The sequence below is a fragment of the Elephas maximus genome, chromosome 2, assembly GCF_024166365.1.
Source record: "Elephas maximus indicus isolate mEleMax1 chromosome 2, mEleMax1 primary haplotype, whole genome shotgun sequence".
Classification (NCBI taxonomy): Eukaryota; Metazoa; Chordata; class Mammalia; order Proboscidea; family Elephantidae; genus Elephas; species Elephas maximus.
This window is the reverse complement of record NC_064820.1, coordinates 102,912,657-102,938,387: the sequence shown is the minus strand read 5'-3', so window position 1 is coordinate 102,938,387 and position 25,731 is coordinate 102,912,657. Positions and strand designations below refer to the sequence as shown.

Below are 25,731 nucleotides of genomic sequence, written 5' to 3'. Positions count from 1 at the left end.
AAGTGCCAATTTACCAATTTGATTTATTCTAATTTCCATCATCTGTTATCTCTCCCAAATTATTTTGTGGGGACATGGAGGGTGCTAGGAGTTCCTGGATTGTGTCACTGAAGGACTAAATAAAGTTTGTCATTTATAATAAAAAAAAGTCCTTCCCTTTTGCTTTGGTATAATCTGAACATTGTATTGAAAAGTGATACCTTACATCTACAATCATAAATATGATCTTTAATAGACAGAAGGCCTCAGTAGATAATGCGTACATGTATACACAAGAAGAATAAAAGGGAAAAAAAGGAAATTTCTTTCATCATCACTTAATGTTTTGTCAAGGATTTCATTTTACTTGGACCCACAATCAACACCCATGGAAGCAGCAGTCAAGAAATCAAATGACACATTACATTGGACAAATCTGTTGCAAAAGACCTCTTTATAGTGTTATGAAGCAAAGATGTCACTTTGAAGACTAAGGTGCACCTGACCCAAGCCATGGTATTTTCAACTACCTGACGTACATGAGAAAACTGGACAATGAATAAGGAAGACCGAAGAAGAATCAATGCCTTTGAATTATGGTGCTGGCGAAGAATACTGAATATACCATGATCTGCCAGAACAACAAATAAAGTCTTGTAAGAAGTTCAGCCAGAATGAACTTTAGAAGCGAGGATGGCAAGACTTTGCTTATATACTTTGGACATGTTATCATGTCCTGGAGAAGGACGTCATGCTTGGTAAAGTGGAGGGTCAGCAAAAAAGAGGAAGACTCTTAATGAGATGGATTGACACCTTGGTTGCAACAATGGGCTTAAACACAGCAACAATTGTGAGGATGGTGCAGGACCAGGCAGTGTTTCATTCTGTTTCACATAGTGTCACTATAAGTCAGAACCAACTTGACAGCACCTAACAACAACGACAACAATGTTTTAATGTGATTATAGTCATATGATAACATTAAATGCTGGGAAAGCTGTAGTGGCAGCAGAATAAGCCACCTCTCTCCACTTAACCCTAACATGCACATCACACACACACACACACACACACACACACACAAGTGTACATGCATAATTAACAGCAGGAACTCATAAGTCCATTTGAAACTCATTACAGTTCAGAATAAAATTCATTATTCGTACTGTCATTTTACTTTTTAAAAATTTGCAATAGAACAGTTTCATCCATCTGTGGGCACCGCTACCACAACATTCTGCCTGAGGCCATTTGGGGGTACTTTCTACCTCTTCTCTCCTTAGAACTAATTTGCATCTTCGTCCATCCATTCATTTATTCTTTACTCCTTTCCTTTCCTGTGCTTCTAACTTTGGCCTACTAGTGCCACCTATTGGTATCCATGGCATTAAGTTTTGTCTAAAAAACCAGATCAACTCATGGTGACCCCATGTGTTTCAGAATAGAACTGCACTCCACAGGGTTTTCAATGACTATAAACTTTTAAGAAGTAGATCGCCAGGAAGCAGATATTCAGGCTTTTCTTTTGAAAAAGGTAAATTTCCTGTAGGTGAATTCAAACGAACCTTTCTGTTAGTATCCGAGCACTTAATCATTTGTACCATCCAGGGACTAATATCCCTGACATAAGTTTTGTTAACTACCACCTTAAACAACTCCAGTTTCTCTTCTGTGATCTTGATCCTCTGTATCCTCATATCTTCATTTGTAAAAAGTCTCAAATGTTCCTTCCCATCTTTGTGAGCCCAGCCCCTCTACATCAGGCTATTTCTAGGAAGGCTTTTCTGGAACAAACCTTTCCTCTCAAAGAGGTTAAAACGCTGCCTTCAATCCCAAGCCAAAGTCTGTCTTGTGAGCTAGAAGACACCCCTTTTGCTGCTGTTTTCACTACAGGGTGGTTTGAAGAGTATCCACCAATCTGGATTTCCTATCCCTTCAAACCAGGAAAGGAAGATACCATTGCCCCTGTTAGACCACTGGGACTCAGATCATGAGAAAGTGAGGGTGGAGTATGATGTGAGGGTAGGTTTTAAAAAACACCTGTCTGCTCTTGACTCCTAAACAAATGTCTCCACATCAATTAGGATGACTACTTGACATAACCACTCGGATACTATAGCAGAAACAGTGGTGTTCACCAAACATCCTATGTGCTGCCATATTTCCCAGTCCCACTTACGCTTGCTGAGGGCATGTGACTAGTTTTGGCCAATGGACCATGGGTAAAAATAAAGTGTGTTTCTCCTAGCTGAAGTGATACGAGACCTCTTCAGTTGCCTCTTTTTCTGTCACAATTAGCAACATTCTAGGTGGTTAGCAGGAATGTTAAGTTTAGTTATCATTGCAACATAGCTAAATTTAATGTAACATCTCATAAAAAAAAAAGCTATCTGTAATTTCATGAGTTCAGAATTGAATTTTTTTTTCCCATAAAGCTGTACTTCCTCTGTCCTCTCCATTTCCCTAATTGGCAACACCATCCACCTACATGCTTAAGGTAGAAACCTAGATGTCATCCCTGATGTCTCCCTTTTCCTTACTCCCTCTGTGCAGAAAAGTGTTAACAAAGCAGGCCTGTGACTTCTATCCTTAAAAAGTCCTGCTTGCAAGGTTGGCCCAAGTGTCTGTAAACTTGGCTAGTAAGTGGTTCCCTAAACTGATATAAAACTTTTCCTAAACAATAAGGGAGGCTCACTCTGCCTAAACAGTTTGTACAAAAAGTGTACTTTTTGCTCACCATCTGCTTTCCTTCTAGGAGTCTGGAATTTTGTATGTGCTAGGCTGTTTACTGTTAGCTGCTGTGGAGTTAGCTCGGACTATAGTGACCCCATGCACAATGGAATGAAATGCTGCCTAGTCCTGTGCCATCCTCATGGTGGGTTGTGGATCGGACTCTTTTGATCTGTAGGGTTTTCATTGGCAGATTTTCAGAAGTAGATCACCAGGCCTTTCTTCCTAGTGCATCTTAGTCTAGAAGCTCTGCTGAAAACTGTTCAGCATCATAGTAACATGCAGGCCTCCATGGACAGACTGGTGATGGCTGCATATGAAGCTCATTGGCTGGAAATCAAACCCAGGTCTCCAACATGGAAGGTGAGAATTCTACCACTGAACCACCAAGGCGCAGAGGTTCCTATATGACAGGCCCCAGGAAAAACCTTCAGTGCTGAGTCTTTAATGGGTTTCTCTGAGTAGAAACATTGCACATATGTTTCTGCATTTTTGTTGCTGGAGGAAGAATGCTGTCTGTGTGATGCCTCATGAGAAGGAACAATCCTAAGGAGGCCTGCACGTGGATTCTTCCAGACTCTGCCTCTGTTTTTTTCCTTATGATCTGGCTGTGTAGTCTTACTGCCAAAAAAAAAAAAAAAAATCCATTGCCGTTGAGTTGATTCCAACTCACAGTGACCTTACAGAACAAGAGTAGAACTGCCCCGTAGGGTTTCTAAGGAACAGCTGGTGGATTTGAACTGCCAACCTTTTGGTTAACAGCCGAGCGCTTAACCACTGTGCTACCAGGGTGCCATTCTTACTACATCACTATAATAAATCTTATCTGTGAGTATAACTATATACTGAGTCTGGTGAGTCCTAGCAAATCCCCAGATATGAAGGTGGTCTTGGGGATCCCTGGTACCCTTCCCCCATATCTAATCCAGCACCAAGTCCTGTCAATTCTATTCCTAAAATGTATTTCAAATTACTCTGCAAGGTAACTGAGCACTACAGGTGTTACAGAGCACCCATGGGTGTCTAACCTTACTTTGCCTGTGACAGGCCTGGATACGATAAGGCTGTACTACCTGGGCTACTCCAAACTTCATCCTGTGGTCTAGGCCAGAGAAGGAACCATGGAAAGACTAACCTTAGATTCATGTAGTACGTCCATGTGCTTAAGATTGCTCCACACCATCCCACAGTGTCAAGATGCTCTGGAGAAAGCTCAGACATATTGCTTATCTAGAATCAGTGAAAATAACCACTGAGGGACAGGACTGAAAATACACACGCCAAAGAGAGCTTCATGTCAGGAGATGGAGAGACTATGCTCAATTAAGTATAAGGGCTTGAAATAGATACGGTAACTAAGCAAGTTTTAAACTACAAGAGAAAGATAGACACCTGGAGACTGGGGCTTACACCTTTGCAAATTTCTAAACATGCAAGAAGGCAAGGATGATGCATTTGGCTTCTGTCTGGATAAAGGCATAGATGGATCTCCACTCCCAAGTTTTAGTAAACATGGTGCCCAAATTAACCTCTTACAGGATGATTTCTCTCAACTGAGTTTACTTATATGATTTATAGATTTGGACTACCTGCATTGACCAACTGACAGCTACCCTTGTTGTCTGCTGTTGAGTCGATTTGGACTCATAGCACCCCCATGTGACAAAGTAGAAGAGTCCTATAGGGTTTCCTAGGCTGTAATCTTTATGGGAACAGACTGCCACTTCTTTTCTCCCACAGGGCAGCTGGTGGGTTCAAACCACCGATCTTTCGATTAGTAGCTGAGTGCTTAACAATTCCACCACCAGGACTCCTCCGACAGTCACCCCAGGGAAGCTGAAACCAAGATTCTGTCCATCTTCTTTCCTTCTCCTAGATCCTAAGCCTATGCTAGAGTCTTTGACAATACCAAGTACTGGGTTCTGGGAATACAGCTTTGCTTGGCTAACTACCCTTGGGTCAGGGTGTGGTCTATTTTCTAACTTCGGTAGGTAGGTGAGGGGCCAGTGCTGCAATAATGTTCTGAGTGCAGTGAATACTTTGGACTTTTTTAAAAAAATAGGAACTGAACAAATACAACCTCAGAGGTCCTAAAGAGATAACTTGGTGTAGGGAGAGAAAGGCCAGCCTGTGGCTGCTGAAGGCCCTTGTTATGATGAATTGTGCCCTCCAAAAATGTGTTGTAGAACCTAACCCCTGTAACCTGCAGTTATAATCCTACTGAAGCACTAACTGATGAAGATCAAAGACCACAGCCTTCAGTATGGATTGCAGCTCAACATAAGGAAAACAAAAATCCTAACAACTGGACCAACAAGCAAAATCATGATAAATGGAGAAAAGATTGAAGTTGTAAAGTATTTCATTTTACTTAGATCCACAATCAATGCCCATAGAAGCAGCAAACAAGAAATCAAACGACAAATTGCATTGGATAAATTTGCTGCAAAAGACCTCTTTAAAGTGTTAAAAAGCAAAGATAACACCTTGAAGACTAAGGTGCGCCTGGCTCAAGCCATGTTGTTTTCAATCGCCATTACGCACGCGAATGCTGGAGGTGAATAAGGAAGACTGAAGAGTTGATGCTTTTGTGTTGTGGTATTGACAAAGAATATTGAATATACCATGAACTGCCAAAAGAATGAACAAATCTGTCTTGGAAGAAGTACAACCAGAGTGCTCCTTAGAAGCAAGGATGGCAAGACTATGTCTCATATACTTTGGATGAGTTATCAGGAGGAATCAGTCCCTGGAGAAGGACATCATGCTTGATAAAGTAGAGGGTCAACGAAAAAGAGGAAAACCCTCAATGAGATGGATTGACACAGTGGCTGCAACAATGGGCTCAAGCATAACAAAGATTGTGAGGATGGTGCAGGACCGAGCAGTGTTTCGTTCTGTTGTACACAGGGTCGCTATAAGTCAGAACCCAGTCCACGGCACCTAACAACAACAACAAACCCTATCCCCTATAACGTGCAGTTATAATCCCATTTGAGAATGGGTTTTCTTATGTTAATGAGACAGTAGGGTATGTCTTAAATCAATCTCTTTTAAGATATAAAATAGATTAAAAAAGCAAGTGATGGGGGAAGAGTGATGCCAGGCCACACGGAGATTGCCCAGGATGAGGAACTTGAAAGAGATAAGGACCTCACTCTAGAGTGGACAGAAAGTGAAAGGCTTCCACTACAGCTGGCACCCTGAATTCAGACTTCTAGCCTCCTAAACTGTGAGGAAAAAAACTTCTGTTTGTTCAAGCCAACCATTTGTGATATTTCTATTATAGCAGCTCTTTTATTTTTTTTTTTTTTAGCAGCTCTAGGTAACTAAGACAGACCCACAGCTCCACCCAGGCTGCAGGAACCCCTCCAGTGAAGACTGCACAGAATCAGAATTTGGGGAAGATTTTAATTATTTCGTGGGGTCTCTGGGTGGTGCAAATGGTAAATGTGCTCAGCTGCTAACTGAAAGTTCGGAGGTTCGGGTCCACCAAGAGGCAGCTCAGAAGAAGGGCCTGGTGATCTACGTTCAAAATATCAGCCGCTGGAAACCCTTTTGAGTACGGCTCTACTCTGACACACTTGGGGGTCTCCATGACTCAGAGATGACTCCATAGCAACTGTTATTTTTTTTTCCTAATTATTTCATACAAGGCAGGAAATTTTTATTTTTGAACTTTAATTCTTTGGATTTTGATATCTTTGGACTTTAACTTGGAAGAGGATTTAATCTCTAAATCTCAGTTTTTACCTAGACATTCATTCAGAACCGAGATATGAAAAAGATATTTTTTGTTGTTGTTTATCTTGTTTTTAATTGGGCCACTCTTTTTTTAACCTCAACAGGGAAGAGAGTCCAAGAGTGTTAATATAATTGAAATCCCTTCACATGAAACCCAAGGCGTAAATAATATGTGTTCTCATCTCACACTGCTGAGCCTTGTGGTTCTGGCATGCACATGCAGCATTGAGGGTGGGCTTTATCTGTGTCAAGGTCTCCACATTTTCAGGAGCAGGCATTTTCAGTCTCAAACACAGTGACTGACCTCACCCCTTCTTGTTATGGAATTGCTTAGGGTCATGCAACTGGCTTCCTAGGGCTGATTCCCCACTACCTTGTGTTTGTTCCACCTAGGGTATCGCCTGTGGAGTATTTCTGACTGCTGTTGATGATTCTGAATCTGGCTTCCTCAAGTCTGAAGGAGGGAAAATACTTCTACCACATGCTCTTCATGACACTGCCTTTCTTCAGGTCTTGAATGTCCTAGTCTTCAGTGTTCCAATTCCCTCTGCCACACCCCTGTCCCTTTTAGGAAGGCTCGGCAGAGTTTCTTACAGTTTACCTTGCATCTTAAGTTGGTCTCTTTCCTTCTCTGCCCTATGCGCTGTTTGCTAGATCTGAGTGCCTTCTTGCCTTTTTCTCTCTTCTTGGTTTCTAGTCCAGACTTTTTTCCCCACTGGGTCTGTCCAAAGCATTCGCTGTGCAAAAAATTTTCCTTTAGTTGGATGATCCCAACAGGAGCTAACCTTCCATCAGACTACCCTCTAAGCCAGACCTGTAATAGCTCTGGTATTATCCAGCCTGGCTCTACTTTAATGTGTCATCTTGGTTGCACATTCCTTAAAGCCCTGACTCAACACATTTCTCATACCTGTTCCCTCGGGGCACCAGCATCACCAATTTCCACAGCTATGATAACTACATCACTTTCAAACTCACCTAATAACAGTATTTTATCCTGAATTCCCTAGTTGCCCCTGTGCTTAACTGTCTAAATTTCTGTAACCACTTGTCTTATCTGCCCTAGTCTTTAAAAGGTTGTTCCAATGGACTGGCCAGGAAAATGGGGTCACAAAGTTGATACATGACTCCCAGAGGCGTGTGTGTGTGTGTGCGTGTGTGTATGTGTGTGTGTGTGTGTACTTGGGGTAGGAGGCAATTCTTAATGGAAGGGTTATTGTGAAGTGGGCAGGGCTCCTAAACGGTGTCCACTTGCAGAATCATCCTGCACATTAACATATTGAAGGCTCTGAGAAGTACTGCTATAGAGAAACCTGCTTGAAAATAGAAGAATAAATTAGCAGATACCATGAGGAAAAATTCAGTATATGACATAGTCTATAAGACAACTGGCTTGGTCTCTTAAAAACATCATTTAAAAAAAGGTCAGGGAGACAGTTTTAGAATAAAAACAAAAAAGATACAACTACCAAATGCAATGTGTAAACTGTGATTGGATTTTGATTCAAAAGAAAAAAAAATCTATTCAAGTCAAATTGAGGACAAAAGGGGAAATTTGAATATGGACTGGGTATTACATGGTATTAGGGAATTGTTAATTTTCTTAGGTGTAGTCATACTTTTGTGGTTAGAAGATACATGCTAAAGTATTTAGATATGAAGTATAATGATGCCTGCAACTAATTTTCAAGTCATTCACTAAAAAAAAAAAAGCATATATATGAACACAAATATGGCAAAATGTTAACAAATCTTGAATCTCAATATGGATATGTGGGTGTTATTTTGTGTCATTCTTTCAGCTTTTCTATATATTTTATAATAAAATGTTGGAAAGGAGAGAAACCTATTTAACCTAGTGTTCTGAAAATATTTGACTATAAAATTTTTTTTCTCCCTTATTATTAAAGCATCTGCTGATTCACAAAGCACTCTCTGGAACACATTGGCCTAGGGCAGGCTCTTAGTGTTCATTTTTTAAATATACAATAATGATAAATGCTCAGTGAAGAATAAAAAATATTTTTTAAAAAATTCAAGGTGCACTAAAAGAAACAAACTCATCCAGTTGACTGAGAAAATATTTCATAAATAATCCATAATGAAACAGTTCTAATTATCTGAACGTAGTGGTGCGACTTTGATGGCCACAGGAATGAAGGCCACGGCTTGCAGAGTGATTACTGAATGTATAGCATGCATTACCTACATCTCTTCTCATAGCATAACCTCATGGATGATGATCCAGGCTAAATTTTCAATTGTGTGTATCCTTTTGTGTTTAAATAATTAGATGAAATGATACATGACTTGGTGCACTTTCATGAAGACAGATAAAAATTTGCAAGTCTAAGCAGTGGGTTTTTTTTTTTTTTTTTTAATCAAGCTCCTTGGAAACTCTATGGGGGCAGTTCTACTATGTCCTATAGGGTCACTATGAGTTGGAATCAACTCAACGGCACTGGGTTTGGTTTTTTTTTTTTTTTTTTTGGATCAAGCCAAATGTCCTAATGTTTTTAGAATTTCTGTTTTATCTCCTAGTTCAGTAAAATAGTGCCTGGGGTCTTAAAATAGTGCCTGTGAGTGGCTGTCCAAAATACCCGAATGGGTCTCTATTTTCCTGGAAAAGCAGAGAAAGGAGACCTAGGAATCAGAGAAGGAAAGGAGCCATTTGCTTCCGTAAGCTATTACTTCCATTACCATGAGACTAGAAGAAATGGATGGCATTTGGCTACCATTATTGAATGTTTTGATCAAGGACCCAATAGATGGATCCTGATCAAAAGGAGAAAAAGTGTGGAACAGGACTTTGAACTCATATGGAAACCAGACTTACTAGATCCATTGAGACTGGGGAAATTCCTGAATCTGTTGTCCGGAAATATTCTTTAAACCTTGAACTATAATTATCCTATAAAGCCATCTTTAAACGAAACAACAGTTTAGCCCAAGTAATAAAGAATGTCTGCTCTTATAAAGAATTATCAGTATGAGTATAAACTGACAACAATTAATCTAAAGCACAGATAAGAACTTTAAGGGGCAGAGAGCCTAAATTAATGGTGATGAAGCAACACAGGTAGAGACAGAATGGTGACACTATGTGAAGTATGTAACCAATGTTATTGAATTGTTCATGTAGAAATTGTGAATGGATGTGTGGTTGTGTGTATTGCTACCACAAATAAATATTTTTTTAATTTGCTGGCAAATTGACCCAAAGTATACAGATTAAGTTTAACAAAATTATAATTTTAATCTGAATCCAGAGCACACATAAATTTTTTTTTTAATTTTATTTCCTTAAATGGAGATGTTGGGGAGTATATTTAACTTTGCTGTCATCAATTTCCTCTTCTTACAGTAAAAAAAAAAAAAAAAATTCAGCCCATGTGGTCCAAATGGTCCTCACTGGCACCCTTATCCCTCACTTTGCCTCCCCAAAAGAATGTGCACATAACCCAGATCTGGCCATACACCCAATTCAGTTTAGTCAATCTTGGATTTTTCTGAAACTCTTGAAACAACGCACTCTCTTACCATTGGTTTCACCAGAATGGTAGAATCTGTTGTTAGAGGCTCCTTTGCCATTGTTGGGGGAGAGGCTGTCTAAGAATAAAGCCAACCCAGAGAAAAGCAGAGCTTAGATATGGGGAGAGACAGAGCCTCTTTTGTGCAACTGGATCTATCCCTGCCTGAAGCTATTTTGTGCTGTTGGACGTTTTATTTCAAGGAACTATAAATTCCCTTTTATTTTAGGCTAGTTTGAGTGGGTTTCTGTTCCTTGCAACTAAATAAGTTGGGACAGATACAGGAGAAGGAGGAGATTAGAGAACTCTCCCATATTTTTTTCTTAGAAAAGTCACTGTTGTTGTTGGGTGCTGTCGAGTTGGTTCTGACTCATAGGGACCCTATGTACAATGGAATGAAACACTTCCCAGTCCTGCACCATCCTCACAATCGTTGCTATATTTGAGCCTATTTTGAAGCCACTGCATCAAGCCATCTCATTGAGGGTCTCCGCCTTTTTCGATGACCCTCTACTTTACCAAGCATGATGTCCTTCTCCAGGGACTGGCCTCTCCACAAAGTATGTGAGATCAAGTCTCGCCATGCTCATTACTAAAGAGCATTCTGGCTGTACTTCTTCCAAGACAGAATTGTTTGTTCTTCTGGCAGTCCATAGTATATACAATATTCTTTGCAACACTATAATTCAAAGGCGTTAATTCTTCTTCAGTCTTCCTTATTCATTGTCCAGCTCTCACATGCATATAAGGTGATTATATTAGGCATACCTTAGGCCTCAAAATGATACGCTTTTTTAAAACACTTTTTAACACATTAAAGAGTTCTTCTGCAGTAGATTTACTCAGTGCAATGCGTTGTTCAATTTCTTGACTGCTGCTTCCATGGGTATTGATTGTGGATCCAATTAAAATGAAATTCTTGACAGCTTCTATCTTCTCTCCGTTTATCATGATGTTGCTCGTTGGTCCAGTCGTGAGGATTTTTGTTTTCTTTATGTTGAGGTGTAATCCATACTGAAGGCTGTGGTCTTTGATCTTTATCAGTGAGTGCTTAAAGTGCTGCTCACTTTCAACAAGCAAGGTTGTGCATCCGCATATTGCAGGTTGTTAATGAGTCTTCCTCCAATCCTGATGACACATTCTTTTTCATATAGTCCAGCTTCTCAGATTGTTTACTCAGCATACAGACTAAATAAGTATGGTGAAAGGATACAACCCTGACGTACACCTTTCCTGATTTTAAACCACACAGTGTCCTCTTGTTCTGTTCTGATGACTGCCTCTTGGTCTATGTACAAGTTCCTCATGAGCATAATTAAGTGTTCTGGAATTCCCATTCTTCGTAATGTTATCTATAATTTGTTATGATCCACATAGTTGAATGCCTTTGCATAGACAATAAAACACAGCCAAACATCTTTCTGGTATTCTCTGCTTCCATTTATGATCCATCTGATATCAGCAATGATATTCTTTGTTCTACGTCCTCTTCTGAATCTGGCTTGAATTTCTGGCACTTCCCTGTCAATGTACTCTTGCAACCAAAAAGACACTAGTCATGTGAAATTATAATGTGTCAGTATCTGCACTCTTAGTTACAAAAAAACCCAACCAACCAACAAAAAACTCACTGGCTTCTCAAATAGCAATGCATGATCTAAAATAGTAGTGATATTAATAGTAAAACTTTTAAAAAGAGCATTTTCCTCATACCTTATGAAATCACAGAATTAAGAATTCTAATTTAATATGACCTCCTTAGGAAAAAAAATAGTATTTCATTATTATTGACTAGCATTGTAATCTTCATGGAACTTTGCACCTGTGTATTGGATGAATGATCCTCCTTTTTGTACTTAGCCAATAGATCTTAACCATAATCTGCATTTTCCAAGTTTCACAAGTCTGGCTGTAAAAATTATTTTACCACAGCATCCAGTTAGCAGGTCCTGTCCAAATTCACCACTTAGGGAATACTAACCAACAAGTTGCTGTCTACTTGATTCTGGCTCATGGCAGCCCCATGTATTTCAGAGTAGACCTGCACTCCATAGAATTTTCAGGGCTGTGGCCTTTTAAAAGTAGATCACCAGGCCTTTGTTCTGAGGGACCTCTGAGTGGATTTGAACCATCAACTTTTCAGTTAGTAACCAAGCACTTAACCATTTGTGCCATCCAGGGATTCAGAAGGAATACTAGCCCCCTTTAACTTTCTCCAAAAGTGATCTTGATAAACTCAGGTGGAGTCCTGTGTGTCTGTGGCCGGCCTCCTGCTGTGATGTTTTTGTCTCATGCCTGTCAAGGCTGTACCGTTTCCTCAGTTCTCTGTAGATATTGTATCACAACACTCAAGGAAGATGCTATGGTGGGAGCCAGACAGGTCCAATGTGAGCAACAGACACTGCACTGATTCAGGCTCACCCCACTCCTCTAACTTTAGGTCACTGTCTTCTCCCTCCCATTTTTAAAGCACCTATTTTACTACTTTACCCAAGTTTTAGTTATCTATTGCTGTGAAACAAGCCGTCCCAAAGCTTATTGGCTTAAAATGACTATGATCTATTATTTCTCATAATCCTGTGGGTTAGCTGGGCAGTTCTTATGGTGGTCTCACTTTGGCTCATTCATACAGATGCATTTAGCTGGAGGGTCAGCTGTAGGCTGGGCCTGGCTGGGTAGCTCAGTGGTTGGGCCTCTCACTCCACATGGTCTTTTATTCTGGGATTCTTCGTGACATAATGGTCTTAAGGCAGTTTTTCTGAGAGGGCAAATCTCGATGCATAAATGCTTATCAAGCCCTACTTGTGAAACATTTACTGCTTCTCCATTGGCCAAAGCAGGTCACATGGCTAAGCCCAGACTCCATGTGGGAGATTATACAATGGGTGGATCTAAGAGAAGTGATTCATTGGGGCCATAACTGTAACAATCTACTCCATCTCATTTTATGGCTGTCACTTCCCAATCTGGCCATAGAAAAGGGCAGCACAATAGCAATAGTTGGTCCTAATTCCCACCCAAAAGCTAAATTTTAAATGAAATATATGTCTGTGATAAGTGATACATATCTACATATGTAATAAACTAAGCAGCTCTGGTTGCACAGGGGTTAAAGTGATCAACTGCTAACTGAAAGGTCGACAGTTTGAAACAATGAGTGGCTCTGCAGGAGTAAGATGTGGCAGTCTGCTTCTGTAGAGATTTACAGCTTTGGAAATCTTACGGGGTCGCTATGAGTTGGAACTGACTTGGACAACAGTGGGTTATATATATACATACACACATATATACACATACGTATATAATAAAATTTATATAGTGCTTTGTACATGATTGATCTTTAAAAATAAATATCAAATCAATGAATTAATGAATAAAATTACCAGTGGCAACAGTTTGCAAATTATGTCCTATAACATCAATAATTACAGGCTGAGGTTTCTCAACAAAGTCCTTACCATAAAAACCATAGTTCTTAATAGAATACAGATTTTTAAAATATGAGTTACATCTTCGATTTTCTCCAATTTGCCTCATAGTGCCCAACACAGTGCCCATTACAGTCCCTCAACACATACTGGCTGATGGGCCAAATAAAAGTACACTTGGAATCTTCCTGATTTCTTTGATAAAGAACATAAGCCATTGCACAATAGGCTAAAACAGGACTCTTTTTCTTGCCAAGCTTTTACTTCAGTTAGAGGCTGCTTGCTGCTTCAAGTAACAGAAAATCCAACTCAGCTGCTTTAAGCAAAAATAAAATGTATTGACTTACTTAATAGGACAGGTCTCAGTGGTTTTTGATATGACAGTGCAGTAAGGTCAACAAGGTTCTAAGTTCTTTTCATGTCTCTACTCTGCTGTATCTACAATGCTGACTTTGTCCTATGGCTGGTTCCCCTCATGGTCAGAGATGGGCTGCCAGCAGCCAACAGTTTACATGCTCCTCATTCATCGTCAGTGGGAGAGAGATGAAGAGAGCATGCTGGCTCCCATAGCTCGCCCAGAGGAGTGAAGAGGTTCTTTCCTAGAGGCCCCAACAAACTTCCCCTCCTATCTCATTGGCCTCAGTTGCATGACCATTCCTGATCAAGACATGGTGGTGAGAGGTATGGAAATACTTTGATGTAATTAAACTAATAAAGGCCCATTCCCAGAGTGTGAAAAGGGTCAGCTTCTCTCAAAGCGCTTGACTGTTCAGAAGAGGCATGGATACTCTACTAAGAATCTGAAAACTGTTAGGAGAAATGGATCTAGGAAGGCAATCAACAATGCCCACTAAGCCTTCCTTAAACCTCAATTTTCCTATTACTATATCCCACTATTGCTGTGTTAATCTTCCATGATGATTCTCTTCCCTTCATATAATACTCAATGAGATTGCATCCCTCACAGCCCAGTGTTATAACAATGGCCACAACCTGCGTTATGCAGATGACACAACCTTGCTTGCTGAAAGTGAAGAGGTCTTGAAGCACTTACTAATGAAGATCGAAGACCACAGCCTTCAGTATGGATTGCACCTCAACATAAAGAAAACAAAAATCCTCACAACTGGACCAATGAGCAACATCATGATAAATGCAGAAAAGATTGAAGTTGTCCAGGATTTCATTTTACTTGGATCTACAATCAACAGCCATGGAAGCAGCAGTCGAGAAATCAAAAGACACGTTGCATTGGGCAAATCTGCAGCAAAGGACCTCTTCAAAGTGTTGAAGAGCAAAGATGTCACCTTGAAGACTAAGGTGCACCTGACCCAAGCCATAGTATTTTCAATCACATCATATGCATGTGAAAGCTGGACAATGAAATAAGACGACCGAAGAAGAACTGACGCCTTTGAATTGTCATGTTAGTGAAGAATATTGACTATACCATGGACTGCCAAAAGAACAAACAAATCTGTCTTAGAAGAAGTACAGCCAGAATGCTCCTTAGAAGCAAGGATGGCGAGACTGCATCTTACATACTTTGGACATGTCAGGAGGGATCAGTCTCTAGAGAAGGACATCATGCTTGGCAGAGTACAGGGTCAGTGGAAAAGAGGAAGACCCTCAACGAGGTGGATTGACACAGTGGCTGCAACAATGGGCTCAAGCATAACAACAATTCTAAGGATGGCACAGGACCGGGCAGTGTTTCTTTGTTGTGCATAGGGTTGCTATGAGTCAGAGCCGACTCAATGGCACCTAACAACAACAACAACAACATCATCTATTGAGTACTGGGGTGAATCTGAAGAGAAAAACTGACATGACCCCCCCATCAAATATTTTACATACAGTAATCCTATGAAATAGATCATATGAACCTCATTTTATTGATGAGGAAACCAATACTAATAAATATTCAGCAAACTGTCTAAAGTGACACAGCTACTAAGTGGCAGAGGTTGAGATTCAAGTCTAGGTCTTTAAATTCTAAAGCCTATGCTCTTTTCTCTGTGTGTATTACACTGCATCCCCACTTGGCAAAACATCAGTTTCATTTAATAACCATTCATCTTTATTACAATATTTTCTCTTTGATCAAGTCAGAACATTTTAGGAATGGAAGGGAAGCTCCTCAAATTTTCTACATTTTTCCATGTTTCCTAGGAAGTGGCTTAGAAAAAAAATGTTTTAAATCTATCTCCTCTTCCACAAACGAGCTAGACTATTATATTTTTAGTATATCATTTATAGCTAATCATTAGTTGTAGTTTACTTAATTACACTCTTGGCTGTTTTCTATATACTTTCTGCTTCACATTATGTAATAGGTCATGTTTACTTCTCATAGCTGTATGTTACTGCGTGGCTAGTTCTTTCTAAAGATACAGAATTCTTTGTATTCAGTCTTTAAAGTTCTGGTTAAAATCAGAGCCACCACATTACTGAATGCTAGGAGTGGCATTCACATCATCATCTGTATAAATAGTGCCACCTGGAGTCTTACAATCCAGGCCTGCGAGCAGCAGCTTGGTTAAAATCTAACTCAAAGGGGAATATATGTTGGTAACCAAAAACCAAGCCCATTGCCGTCAAGTCAATTCCAACTTATAGCGACCCTACAGGACAGAGTACAGGTGCACCACGGGGTTTCTAAGGAGCACCTGGTGGATTCAAACTGCTGACCTTTTGGTTAGCAGCCGAGCTCTTAACCACTATGCAACCAGGGTTTCTGTGGGTAGGAGGATTTAATTTCTCTACTTCATGGGGCAAATTTCAAGTATGTGGATTTTGTTTTTCCTCTAGCCATTTCCAATTTGGATGATAACTAGAAAAGAGGGCAGGTTCAGGGTCAACCTGCTCATTCACCTTTACTTTGTGATGTGAATGGTGTGTCCCACTCTAGAAGAGTCTGAATCTAAAAAAGCCCTCTGGAACTTCCTTGATTGGCTAGAACTGAATTTCTGGGTTGTCTGTAAGAATGTAGGCATCCTAAGATCAACACCAACAGGACGGCCATTCTAAGGGATGCTTCAAATTTCTTTATCTACAAATGCTTCCAGGGATGGGGACCAAGACACCTAGATCTACTTCAAGTTTTAGATTGAATTTAGAGAACATTCCCTAGCTATAGAAGACAAGCATTTCAGTATGAACTGGGCTTAACTAAATCTTTCACAAAATCTAGGGTAAGTTCAGTTTAATTCAATTTCAAATTAACTACTTGAGTTGGTATTGGATATTTCTGACCCAGCAGAAGAATTCTTAGAATTTCTAGTTGGCAATTAGCTGAAAACCCCTACTAGATTGTAAAAATCAATTTCTTTAACAATTTTGCAATCATTTAAAGGTTTTGTTCTTATTTCTTCAACAAGCATTTGCCCTCCTTTCTATCCTACGGAACCCTATTTTTTAACCCTCTCTCATGCAAGTCGAGTCCTCAGTTCCAGATTGTCCCATTTCCCTTGCAATGATAGATCTAGATATGAGCAGGTACTGTAGTTCTGGCCAATGAACAACACTGGGAGATGTTGCTGGGGTCAGTCTGCTGGGAGACTTCTGGGAAATGTTTCTTTATTCTTAACAAGAGTGGGAAAGAAAGAGAGAGAGAAAGGGGAAGTCTCTCCTCTTCTTTTGGACATTGTCTTGTTTGAAGGTAATGCCTGGAACTGCAGCATTCACTTTGTGACCTCAAGAGCAACTGGCCTGAGTGTCAAGCCCATAAGCACAGGATGACAATGGAAAGATGGATAGGATGTGGATCCTTGATTATAATCTTGGGTTACCCAATCAATGAACCCTGGGGCAGCCATAGCACTAGAGTTCGTTTTATGTGAGCTAATAAATTTAAGCCAGCTAATTCCATTTTTCTGTTAGGGTGCTCTCAACTGCAGACAACAGAGAACTCAACTCAGCTGGCTTAAATTTATTACCTCAGTGGAGAGCATTCTAAGTGATACAACATTATCAGTGATTCTAACTGATATGATACAACATTAAAAGTCATTCTAAGTGATAGAACATTTTGAGGCATATGTGCCTTTATCTCTGCCTAAAGGCATAACCTTCTTCCAGTTAGTTGATCTTTTGTGCCATCACTAGAGTTGCCTTTATAAAATTCAAATCTGATCATGTAACAACTCTGATTAAATCCTTCAAAGGTCACTTTTTGCTTTCTTGGCCTGGGACACAAGATCTTTCTTTATTGGGTCCATCAGGTCAGGCTCCACAAGCATCCTAATGCTAGACATTCCAACTAATGTTATTCCTTGACCATGCTATGTTCTCTCTCCCCTATGCTTTGTAAGTGCTGTTCCCACTGCCTAGAACATCCTTCCCTATCTGAAACCTATGGACCCTTTATGAAAGCATGTATAACACTACACTGTAATTGTCAAATTACTTGTCTCCTAAACCTGTTGCTGTCAAGTCGACTCATAGCGACCCTATAGGACAGACTGGAACTGCCCCATAGGTTTTTAAGGCTGTAATCTTTATGAAAGCAGACTGCCACATTAGTCTCCTGCAGAGCGGCCAGTGGATTCAAACCCCCAACGTTTTGGTTAACAGCCCCAACCTTTTGGTTAACAGCCAAGCGCTTAACCGCTGTGCCACCAGGGCCCCTTCCTAGCACATTAAACCAAACTGAACCCACTGCCGTCAAGTCTTTTCTGACTCATATTGACCATATAGAACAGAGTAGAACTGCCCCATAGGATTTCCAAGGCTGTAAATCTTTATTGGAGCAGACTGCCACATCTTTCTCCCATACAGCAGCTGGTGGGTTTGAACTGCCAATCTTTTGGTTAGCAGTTGAGCGCTTTACCACTGCAGCACCAGGGCTCCTGTTCCTAGCACATTACTTGGCACAAAATAAGCAAGTTAGTAAATGCTTATTAATTAATAAAAATAATGCTATAATCTAGTCTTGGGTTCACAAAGGCAACTGTGTTCTCTCTTTGGCTAACTTATTCTTGGTATTTTGCAGACTATAGCATCCTCAGCAGGCTAGCAAGGAGAAGAAAAGAGGAAGGAAAACCTGTAACTCCCTAACATGTGTTGTCAAAATGCTGGAGGAAGATAAGGCAAGCTTAATGAAAATTTCTTTTGTATTTTATCTATTCTATATCTGACCTATATGATGAATTAATCAACAATTATGTGCTCAGTGCCTACTACATGCCAAGCATTGTTGTAAGAGTTTGAGATATATCCATGAAAAAAAGGGTACCTGCCCTTGGAAAGCATTCTCTCTATAAGTAAACTTTGATCATTTTCCCTTTCTGCATCTTAGTTCTGTATTTGTGCATAAACAGGAAACACTGTAATGGAAAGCTTTCAGACTCTCAAATGAAAGTCACTAGTAAATACACGCGTTTATTGTCCATAATTGCTGCCGCTTCTCTCTCGAACCAAGGATAGTTAAGAGGAGGAGGTCATCAATTAAATCTGTTTCTTGACCTTGTTCTCAACAATCCAGACCAACAGGCATTACCTTCATTTTTTTATCAGAGAATTCTATACTTACATGCAGCATTCTGAGGATGCAGCTTCCTTCCAGGCTTCAAACTTCCTTGGGATTCCACCTGGGATGGTGAGCACAGGCACCACCTTGGCTCTTCCCTTCTCTAGTCTGCTGGGAACTTTTTTTTTTTCCTAGTCTGCATGGAACTTTGCATGGACACAGTAGCACAGAGGTAGACTGATCTGGGCACAAGGACAGTTTCCTGTTGAAACAGCATATTTGAAAGGGACCAAGGGAAGTTTTTGTGTCTAGTTCCTACAATCCTGGTTTTTACTGAGGTAGTAGTAGCTAGACTGGAAATAAAGGCCAAACAGATTTTCTTCTGAGAGAACACACTGCCATGTAAAAAAGTACTAATTGCTCTGTGGGAAATGTTTTTATTTTGCAAATGCTCTGTGGCTCTGAAGTGACAGTATAATTACATTTCTGACAGTATCACTGGTACAATTTTCAATCTCCCCAGGGAGCAACGTGGGGGCTTTTCCTCCTGGAAAGAAAGGCAAACTCAGTGGTCCCGAAGGTAGACTTGATTTAAGCAGGATTCAAATTTATGTAAGAAACAGATGACAACACAGCAAATAATGAACGCTTGGCAATTTAGGTGATTCACAAGATTATGAGAGCGAGAAACAACTGCAAAAATAAGAACTCTATAACTTTGACTCACTTTTTACAAGTTCCCAATGATTCGCCCTCTTTCCATCACAACTGGGGAAAGGCTAGAGGGACTGGGAGGTAAGAAACTGGAAAAGTGCCGGGAAATGTAAACATTAGAAGGAGACAGTAGTTACAATAGGAGAATGGAGGTGGGTGGCAGCTTCCGTTGTAACACTCTGGGAGACTTTCCTGTCCGTCATGGTGTGCTTTGATTTAAACCTACCCCACCTGCCCTCGTTTTCCGTTGAGGCTGCGCTGCGGCGACAGATGACTTATCTCTGTCATCCAGCACCTAGAAGATGCTTTCGCAGGAGCAGGGCAGCGGCCGGGGGCGCGGCGGAGGTGGGCGCATGCAGCCCTCTGCCAGCTGCTTCCGCCGAGCGTGGTGATAGTGAGCGTGAGGCCAGCGGTGGCGATAGAGCGCCTGGTGGCCACGGGCCCCCTCGTCGTCCTCCGAGACTCCCTTCCCCGGGCAGCAGACAGTGCCTAGGCGCTTCCGCCAAACCCTGCCGTTGCCTGCCTGGAAGAAAAGGTAGACGAAGGGATTGAGCGCGCTGTTGGCCACTTCAACGACGTGCAACGCCGCCTCCAGGTTCTCGCCTTCCCAGTCTCCCGCGGGCCTCCACGACCAGGCGGCTGCCAGCCGGGCGGCGAAGTAGGGCAGCTCGCAGCCCAGGAACAGCAGCGCCAGCACCAGGCTCATTTTCAGGCTCTGCACCTTGGCGCGGGGCAGCGCGTTGGGCGCGGGGAGTGGGCCGGGGCTCGCAGACCAGGGCACCGGGGCCGCCGGGGCGCGGGGCCGGCGCTGCCACCAGGCGCAGAGCAGACGGCTGCTGGCGACGCCCATGACCGCGACGGGCGCCACGAAGCCCGCGACAGCCTCGTAGAGGGCGTAGACTTGCAGGTGCCAGCGCGGCAGGGGCGCGAAGATGCTGCGGCAGCGACGCTCCCCGGGCCAAGCGCGAGCGGCCGGGGGCGTGGCGGACGGCGGCTGCAGCCGGGTAGGCGTGGGGGCGCCCCCGCGCACTACGAAGGCGGGAGGCAGGGCCAGCAGCAGCGCCAGCAGCCAGCCCATGGCTGCGAGGGCGCGCGCGGGCAGCGGCGGGCCCAGTGGACGGCGGACGGCGCGCTGGCGCTCGAGGGCAATGAGCGCCACGAGGTGGGACGAGGCGCCGCGGCCGGACACCCGCAACAGCTGCACGAAGCGGCACGCCAGGTCGCCCGCGGCCGGGCGCGGGTCTCCCAACAGCTCCCAGGCCAGCTGCGACAGTGTATTGCCTCCGCACGCGTACAGGTCGGCCAGGGCCAGCTGCACTAGCAGGAAGTCCATTTTGCGACGCTTGGGCCCCGCCCAGGACCCGCGGCCGCCGCCGCCGCAGAGGCGGCACAGCACCATGGAGTTGCCGACCACCGCCACCACCAGAATGACCCCCAGGCAGACCAGGTGGACGCGGCGGCTGGGCGTCCCGAGCGGTGGCGTCCACGGGGCGGGAACTTCCTTCCCTGAAGTCAGGTTGAGACCCCAGCCCAGAGAGTTGGGTACCGAGAGGTTGGGCGCTGGCGGCACAATTGAGGATCCGAAGGGATCGTCCATCCTTAGTCCAGAGGAAGAGGTGGCAACGAAGAGGGCTTGCAGGGCGCGCGAAACCAAGGTGGTGGCAAGGCAGCACGGGGCGCGACTCTGGGTCTACGAGTTCCCAAAGTTAGTTGAAAACGCACACGCACAGAAAGGGAGAGAAATTCGGGCGGATTTGCGCTTAGTTGTTTTTTGTAGGTTGTCCTCGTCATTTGCCACTCAAATGTGGGTTGTACACTCGAGGAGCACACATGATTCCTATTCTCCACCCTCCTCTCCGATTCCCCCCACACACCTCCCATTTCGGCGGATCCTCTTCCAGCTGCTGCTGCGATCCCCCCACGCTGCCCTAGCGGGAGTCGCAAACCTCTCAGCTCTGGGGACCTCTCCGTTTGCTATGTACACGTAGAGCACAACCCGGGCAGAAGTCGCTTAGTCCGGGCTTTCTAAAGGCTGATGTTAACCCGGAAGGAACACACGAGAGAGGACTCTCCTGACTGAGATTGCCCAAAAAATGATTCCGTGGTTGCTAGTAGAAAAGAATAGAAAACGTTCTAGTTTTTTTTTTTTTTTTTTAAAGCTGTTTGAAATGCCATGGATCTGCAGTAGCATGAGAAAAACAACACAAGAAACGTAACAGCGTTTAGAGCAAAAATGAAAACCCAATAGACGAACCTTTGAATAAAATATGTCTTTCTCTGGTCAACAATGAGCATTCTGCATGGAAAGAACTAAAATCAATGATGTTGCTTGGCAATTGGGAGTAGCAGTGGTTTGCAGGTTGTTTCAAATACTCTTCATTACTGGAAGCAGCGGATCACAGCTGCTCCCTCCGTGATGTAAAATTTGTTTCACTAGTCTGGAGAGGGCATTAATAGGTTTTATGCAAATAGTACATTTATTCTTTTGCCTTAATATTTTCATCCAGCGAAGGATGTGTCATCACGGCTCCTCATTCTCTTGGTTCCGTTTTCCAGCAGATGGGAGGTTGCTAGGAGGGACTACGCCTCCAATAAGCCTAGAGAAAAGGTGACTAAGAAAATGATAAGGCGGCCAATTTTTTAAAAAGAAATCCAAGGCACAGGAAATGGTTTAGATTAAATCTTGCCTCTTTTAGCCCTACCTCCTCACAAACAAATTTTTAGTTTTCCTGTTGGAAGCATCAATTTGTCTTTTATACACGCTCTCCATTAATCACAGTGAAAGTAAAATTTCCTGTACTTTTCTGATCTGGGGGTCATGGAGGTGTGGGAGTCTGCTGGGGTTCACATTCCCAGACGGAGGAAACATTTGCAGCTTTAAGATGCATTGATGGGAGGTTTTGGTGGACACAGATGACAGTCCTGCTGGTTGCTGTAGGAGCTCCATTTCCTAAGACATTGTTCTGTGACCAGATACTTTTTTTTTTTTTTACTTTAGAAAGTTCACAGAACAAAGTAGTTTCTTGTTAAACAGTACACGTATTGTCTTATAATGTGGGTTAACAACCCCACAACATGTCAACACTCTCCCTTCTTGACCTTGGGTTCCCTATTACCAGCTTTCCTGTCCCCTACTGCCTTTTAATCCTTACCCCTGGGTTGTTGTGCCCCTTTAGTCTCGTTTTGTTTTATGAGGCTGTCTAATCTTTGGCTGAGGGTGAGCCTCAGAAGTGACTTCATTTCTGGGCTGATAGAGTGTCTGGGGGTCATACTCTCGGGGTTTCTCCAGTCTCTGTCAGGCCAGTAAGTCTGTTCTTTTCTTGTGAGTTATAACTCTGTTCTACATTTTTCTCCATCTCTCTCCGGGACCCTGTATTGTGATCTCTGTCAGAGCAGTCGGTGGTGGTAGCCAGGCACCATCTAGCTGTACGGGACTCAGTCTGGGGGAGGCAATGACAGATGTGGTCCATTAGTCCATTGGTCTAATCTTTCCCTTGTGTCTTTAATTTTCTTCCTTGCTCCCAAAGTTGGGGGTTGAGGGGAGGCAGTGGAGCATCCTAGATGGCCACTCAGTCCTTTAAGACCCCAGACAGTACTCACCAAAGTAAAATGTAGAACATTTTCTTTAAAAACTGTTATGTCAGTTGAGCTAGATGTTCCCTGAGACCCTAGTCCCCACAGCCCTCAGCTCAGCAATTCAGTCCCTCAGGGAGTTTGGATGTATCTATGGAGCTTCCATGACCTTGCCATGGACAAGTTGTGCTGGCTTCCCCAGTATTGTGTACTGTCTTACCCTTCCCCAGAGTTACCACTTATCTATTGTTTATTTAGTGTTTTTCTGTCCCCACCCCACCTCCTTCCTAACCATCAAAGAGTGTTTCTTTTTGTGTGTAAACATTTTCATGAGTTTTTATAGTAGTGGTCTCATACAACGTTTGTCCTTTTGTGATTGGCATATTTCACTCAGCATAATGTCCTCCAGATTCATTCATGTTATGAGATACTTAGCAGATTCATCATTGTTCTTTATTGTTGCATAATACTCCATTGTGTGTATGTACCACAGTTTGTTTATCCATTCATCTGTTGATGGGCATCTAGGTTGTTTCTACCTTTTGCTGTTGTGAACAATGCTGCAGTGAACATGAGTGTGCATATGTCTATTCGTGTGACGACTCTTATTTCTCTAGGATATATTCCTAGGAGTGGGATTGCTGGATCATATGGTATTTCTATTTCTAGCTTTCTAAGGAAGAACTATATCGTTTTTCCAAAATGGTTGTATTGTTTTTCATTCCCACTAGCAATGCATAAGAGTTCCTCTCTCCCCACAGCCTCTCCAAAATTTGTTACTTCTGGTTTTTTTGATTCATGCCAGTAATGCTGGGGTGAGATGGCATCTCACTGTGGTTTTGATTTACATTTCTCTAATGTGACTAGGGAAACTCTGGTGGCATAGTAGTTAAGTGGTACGGCTGCTAACCAAAAGGTCGGCAGTTCGAATCCACCAGGAGCTCCTTGGAAACCCTATGGGGCAGTTCTACTCTGTCTTGTAGGTTGCTATGAGTTGGAATCAACTCGACAGCAATGGATTTGGTTTTGGTTTTAATGTGACCAGATACTTTAGTCATTTTCATCATCATATCCCTAATGCTTAAATATCGGTAAATATTTGTTGAGGTGATGAATGAATGGATAGATACATTTCAGATAAATTTGAGCAAAAGTTCCTGCCTTGACCATAAATCTATCACCGGAAAAAAAACAAAAACAAAAAAAAAACCAGCGTTTCATATCTATGCCAGTATTGTCCATAGAAACCCAAGGAAGCTCTGTGGAAATGTAGGAGTAACCGTTCTGGGTGGGACATTTAAGGTAGAGTTTAATTTTCACATTATCCAGTCAGAGGGTTTCGCCTGAGGGTTTTTTTTGTGTGTGTGTGTGTGTGTGTCATACACATCATCCCAGTTTGTGAGTCACATCTTCCAGAGAGCTCTCTCTGAGCAATATGCATAATTTAATCACTCTCCTAACCAATACCAGTTGAATATTGCTCCTTAACATAATTCAAAAATTTGTTTCAAATTTTTTGAAATGCTCTTCCATATTACAAAACAAAACTCTAGTGGTGAAATTAGATTTCACAGAGCTTAACTTCTGTAAAATCTGGTAAAAACAATTTTTAAAACTAATTCTTATCAAAATAATACATGCACGGTTTTTTCTAGTTCAAAAAGAACTAGAAGGTTGATAACAACTTAGAGTCCCTTGTCCCACCTTTTGCCACTCCTCCACTCCCTTTTCTAAAGGGACACAATTTAGATTCTATGTTCACGTCTATGTTCATGAGGAATACTGGTTTGTATTTTTCTTTCTTATGCAGTCTTTATCTTGTTTTTATATGAGAATAATTATAGCCTCATAATATGAGCTGGAAAGTATTCCTTCTTTCTATTTTCTGGAATGTTTTGTAGAATTCACCAACCACGCCATCTGGGCCTGTTTGCTTTAAATTTGAATTCAGTATGTTAATTGATGGAAACTCTGGTGGCGTAGTGGTTAAGTGCTACGGCTGCTAACCAAAGGGTCCGCAGCTCAAATCTGCCAGGTGCTCCTTGGAAACACTATGGGGTAGTTCTACTCTGTCCTATAGGGTCGCTACGAGTCGGAATTGACTCAACGGCACTGGGTTTGGTTATCTTAATTGATTTAGAGCTGGCTATTCAGGTTATATGATTCTATTTGAAATGAACTTGGGTAATTGGGGAGCCCAGGTGGTGCAGTGGTTATGCACTTGGCTGCTAACCAGAAAAGTTCGGTAGTTCAAACCCACCAGCGACTCCAGAGGAGAGAGATGTGGCCATCTGCTTCCATAAAGATTACAGCCTTGGAAACCGTATGGGGCAGTTCTACTCTACCCTATAGAGTCGCTGTGAGTCAGAATCAAATCAGTGGCAACGGGTTTTGGTAACTGATGTCTTTCAAGTAAGTTTTCCATTACATCGAAGTTATCAAATTTATTGGCATAAAGTTTTTCATACTATTCCTTTATTGTTACTTATTAATATTTTCCAAGAACCCTCTTTTGGTTTCATTGGTTTTCTCTACTTTTTTTTTCTATTTCATTGATTTCTGC

General features: G+C 42.2%; 1 protein-coding gene across 1 annotated transcript; it reads right to left on the bottom strand.

Moving 5' to 3' along the window:
- Positions 1-19,311: 19,311 nt before the first annotated feature.
- On the bottom strand, positions 19,312-21,449 carry GPR150 (G protein-coupled receptor 150). The gene has a single exon (XM_049868432.1). The coding sequence runs from the start codon at positions 21,190-21,192 to the stop codon at positions 19,891-19,893; it is 1,302 nt and encodes a 433-aa protein (XP_049724389.1). The 5' UTR covers positions 21,193-21,449; the 3' UTR covers positions 19,312-19,890.
- Positions 21,450-25,731: the final 4,282 nt, after the last annotated feature.

Coding starts and splice junctions, on each gene's coding strand:
- GPR150 (XM_049868432.1), bottom strand. CDS start 21,192: ATGGACGATCCCTTCGGATCCTCAATTGTGCCGCCAGCGCCCAACCTC.